This window comes from Zonotrichia leucophrys, unplaced genomic scaffold (genome assembly GCF_028769735.1).
Source record: "Zonotrichia leucophrys gambelii isolate GWCS_2022_RI unplaced genomic scaffold, RI_Zleu_2.0 Scaffold_513_36118, whole genome shotgun sequence".
Lineage (NCBI taxonomy): Eukaryota > Metazoa > Chordata > Aves > Passeriformes > Passerellidae > Zonotrichia > Zonotrichia leucophrys.
In genome coordinates, this window is record NW_026992718.1 from 3,825 (window position 1) to 7,530 (window position 3,706).

The 3,706-nt window shown below is 53.8% G+C and overlaps 1 protein-coding gene across 1 annotated transcript; it reads right to left on the reverse strand.

Annotated features, from left to right (window-relative positions):
- Positions 1-2,476: 2,476 nt before the first annotated feature.
- On the reverse strand, positions 2,477-3,394 carry LOC135441783 (olfactory receptor 14J1-like). The gene has a single exon (XM_064701333.1). It carries the CDS (start codon positions 3,392-3,394, stop codon positions 2,477-2,479), a length of 918 nt encoding a protein of 305 aa, XP_064557403.1.
- Between the last annotated feature and the right edge of the window lie 312 nt (positions 3,395-3,706).

A 3,706-nucleotide genomic window follows, 5' to 3' on the forward strand; every position in this document is an offset into this window, starting at 1 on the left:
ATGTTGTTCTGTTCTCCTGTCCTTGTCTCAGTGCTCGCCCCACATGAGGCATCTGCAAGTCCCCCAACCTATGGGCCTGGGGTGGGCAAGTGTTCCTGGGGAACAGGAATGGGACAGCTTGGCTGGACTGACCCAAGGGATGTTCCATTCCATGTCACACCATTATCAGCAATCAACTGAGAGGCAAGGGGGAATGGGGATAGGGGCTTAATTTCTTAAGACATTATTCTTTCAAAACAGCACCTACACATACAGAATCCTTTCCTGCCAAAAGGTGGTTAAATATTTTCTGCTGATAGGAGATTTCTTGTGAATTTGCTTTTCTTCTTTTTGTGACCTTTTCTTTTTGTGGTTAGTTTGTTTGTGTGGTTTTTTTGTTGTTGTGGGTGGGTCTTGCTTTGGTTTTCTTGACTGGGTTTGGGGTTTGTATTTTTTGGTTGGGTTTGGGTTTTTCCCTATTGAACTGCATTTCTTCTGTTGTATAAGTTTTTTCTGCCCTTTCTTGTAGCTTGCTTGCCACCTGATGGCAAGACAAATTTACCCAACTCAGTCATCTTGCCCAATTATATTTTGCAGTCACCATTAACTGGATGAGTTCAGTCACAGACTCCCTGCAATTTGGCAGCATCCACAAAGTAATTGAAAGTTAATTTCATGCTGTTTTAGAGACAATAGAAATGTTCCCGAATAGTGGCCAAGGGCTGGTCACTGAGGGATGTCACCAGGGCGTGGCTGCCAAGAAGACTCTGAACCATGGATGACATTTGACCCTCATTGTTCAGCCAAATTCCCACCCAGCCCATGTTCCACTCCTTCAGCCCAGCTCTCTCCAGTCTGGCTCTGAGGAGACCACAGCAGACCCTGTCCCAGGCCTGGCTGAAGTCTGGGCACACAACATCCCCTTCTTTTCCCTCCCATGTGGGTTCTGCAGTCCCTGCCCTGTCCTGCCAGTGCCTGGAATGGCTGCAGGAGGATTTGCCACATCCCCTTCCCTGCTGAGCCTGAGCAGGCTGTGACTCTCCCAGTGCCCCTCCCTGCCCTGTGTTCAGACTGGTTCCATGTCTGCCCTTCCCAAGTGCCCAGGACCCTCTGGGATGGCTCTGGCCTTTCCAAGGGGGTTGAGAGAGGTCCCACAGTGAAACTGCCCAGCCTTCTCAACAGCCCTGACACCAAAGGCCTTTTCCACACCCCTCAGTTCCAGGTCAGTGCCCACAACACAGCACAGCCCTGTCCAGGTCCCTGGACTGCTTCAGAAGGGAGGCAGCTCTGATTTCTCCCCACAGACCCTCACTCTATACAATGCCTCTCTGTGCAGTCCATGGCTGCCCTGAGCATTTTTTCCTGGTTCCTCCCTGTCTGGGATATTTCTCTCTATGCAGTCCTCACCACAACCCAGCAAAGAATTCAGGTGTTTTCCCAGAGGACATTACTCTCAGAGTGAAGTGGCCTCAAGGCACTGTTTGTGCCACTTGAATTGTGCCACCCCTGGGTGCTGCTGATGGTGTTTGTGCTCACTGGGGTTCATCTCCCCACACACACACAATGCACTGCTGAGATCTCCTCAGTGCAGAGCAAACATGGCCTGCTGGCCTGGTCACTTGGTGTCCCTCCATGCAGGGACAAACAACCTCGTGCAGGTGGGGAGAGGCCAGTGCTGGCAATGGTGGTTGCAGGGGCTGGTGTGGGACAATTGCCCTGGGGCACCTTCCCAGGCTGCCCCAGAACAAAGACACAGCCCAGGCCCTGCTCTGCTGCTGCCTCAGGTCCATGCCAGGAGCTCTGGCTGTGCCAGGACACTGCTGTGAGCCCCCCTGTACACACCCCCCCTGCCCCAGGCACTGGGCTCTGCTGTGCCAGGGCATTCCTGGAGCACACTGCTGACAGGAGCTCTGGAGGGGAGCAAAGCCTCCCTGCCCTGCCCTCAGGAGATGCCCTTTGCTGCTGGAGCTGCTGTGCTGGAGCCCAGCTGTGTCCCAGCAGTGCCCATGGCCTGGCCCTGCCTGTGGCCACAGCAGGGACACGCAGCAGGACAGTGACCAAGCTGCCAGAGCACTACGGTCTTACAGCCACAGCAGGGCTGGCAAGGACCAGGTGGAATGGTGCAGAGCAGCTCTGAAAGGACCAATCCCTGCTGCTCCCTGGCCATGCTGCTCTGCTGGGACTCTTTTCTCTTTCTCCTCTCTAACTTCCTGATGGTCTCACAGAGTTGGAATTCCAGATAAAACAGGAACTGCAAGGTAGTTTATTTTCTTCAAATGTAGCAATAGCACAATCCCTGGTTTACAGAGCTTCTAGGTCAAATTCAAGAGGTGGACATTGAATTTGATGGGGGTGATTAAAAAATTTATTGAGGATATTTTTATGAGAGAAACCCCCATTGAACACTACCAAAGACCTGGGCTGGCCTGTTGGACCTGTCACGAGTTCCATTCCAAAAACTATGCAGAAGGAAACCGGCAATTGGTTGCTTTAGAAATCATCCAGTCATAATTTTCCTCAGGGCATCATTGAGCTCCTGGTTCCTCAGGCTGTAGATGAGGGGGTTCAGTGCTGGAGGCACCACCGAGTACAGAACTGAAACTGTCAGATCAAGGGATGGGGAGGAGATGGAGGGAGGCTTCAGATAGGCAAACGCTGCAGTGCTGACAAACAGGGAGAGCACAGCCAGGTGAGGGAGGCAGGTGGAAAAGGCTTTGTGCCGTCCCTGCTCAGAGGGGATCCTCAGCACAGCCCTGAAGATCTGCACGTAGGAGAAAACAGTGAACATAAAACAGCCAAATACTAAAGAGGCACTAACCACAATGAGACCAAGTTCTCTGAGTTTGTAGTGTGAGCAGGAGAGCTTGAGGATGTGTGGGATTTCACAGAAGAGCTGTCCCAGGGCATTGCCATGGCACAGGGGCAGGGAAAATGTATTGGCTGTGTGCAGCAGAGCATTGAGAAAGGCACTGGCCCAGGCAGCTGCTGCCATGTGGGCACAAGCTCTGCTGCCCAGGAGGGTCCCGTAGTGCAGGGGTTTGCAGATGGACACGTAGCAGTCGTAGCACATGATGGTCAGGAGGAAAAGCTCTGTTCCAATGAAGAAGAGAAACAGAAACACCTGAGCAGCACATCCGGAGTAGGAGATGTTCCTGGTGTCCCAGAGGGAATTGTGCATGGCTTTGGGGACAGTGGTGCAGATCATGCCCAGGTCGCTGAGGGCCAGGTTGAGCAGGAAGAAGAACATGGGCGTGTGCAGGTGGTGGCCGCAGGCTATGGCGCTGATGATGAGGCCGTTGCCCAGGAGGGCAGCCAGGGAGATGCCCAGCAAGAGGCAGAAGTGCAGGAGCTGCAGCTGCTGCGTGTCTGCCAATGCCAGCAGGAGGAAGTGCCTGATGGAGCTGCTGTTGGACATTTGCTGCCTCAGGAAATGGGACTCTGTAAAAAAGTAATAATGCAAAAGTTATGTTTGTGGAGAATTTCAAATATCACAGCACAGCTTGGGGGCACTTCCCCCCCACTGCCTGCCCAGGGCTCTGCTGCCTGGAGCTTGCCCTGCCAGCAGCTGCTCCCTGTGCCCAGGGCTGCGCCCTGCCAGTCCTGCCAGAGCCCAGCCCAGCCCTGGGGGCTCAGCTCTGCCCTGCAGACCCCTCGCAGCACAGGCACTGCCCAGGGGTGTAGCAGATAGGGCCTGGCGTTCGGAAGATCTCGTGATGTTACGGGAAGA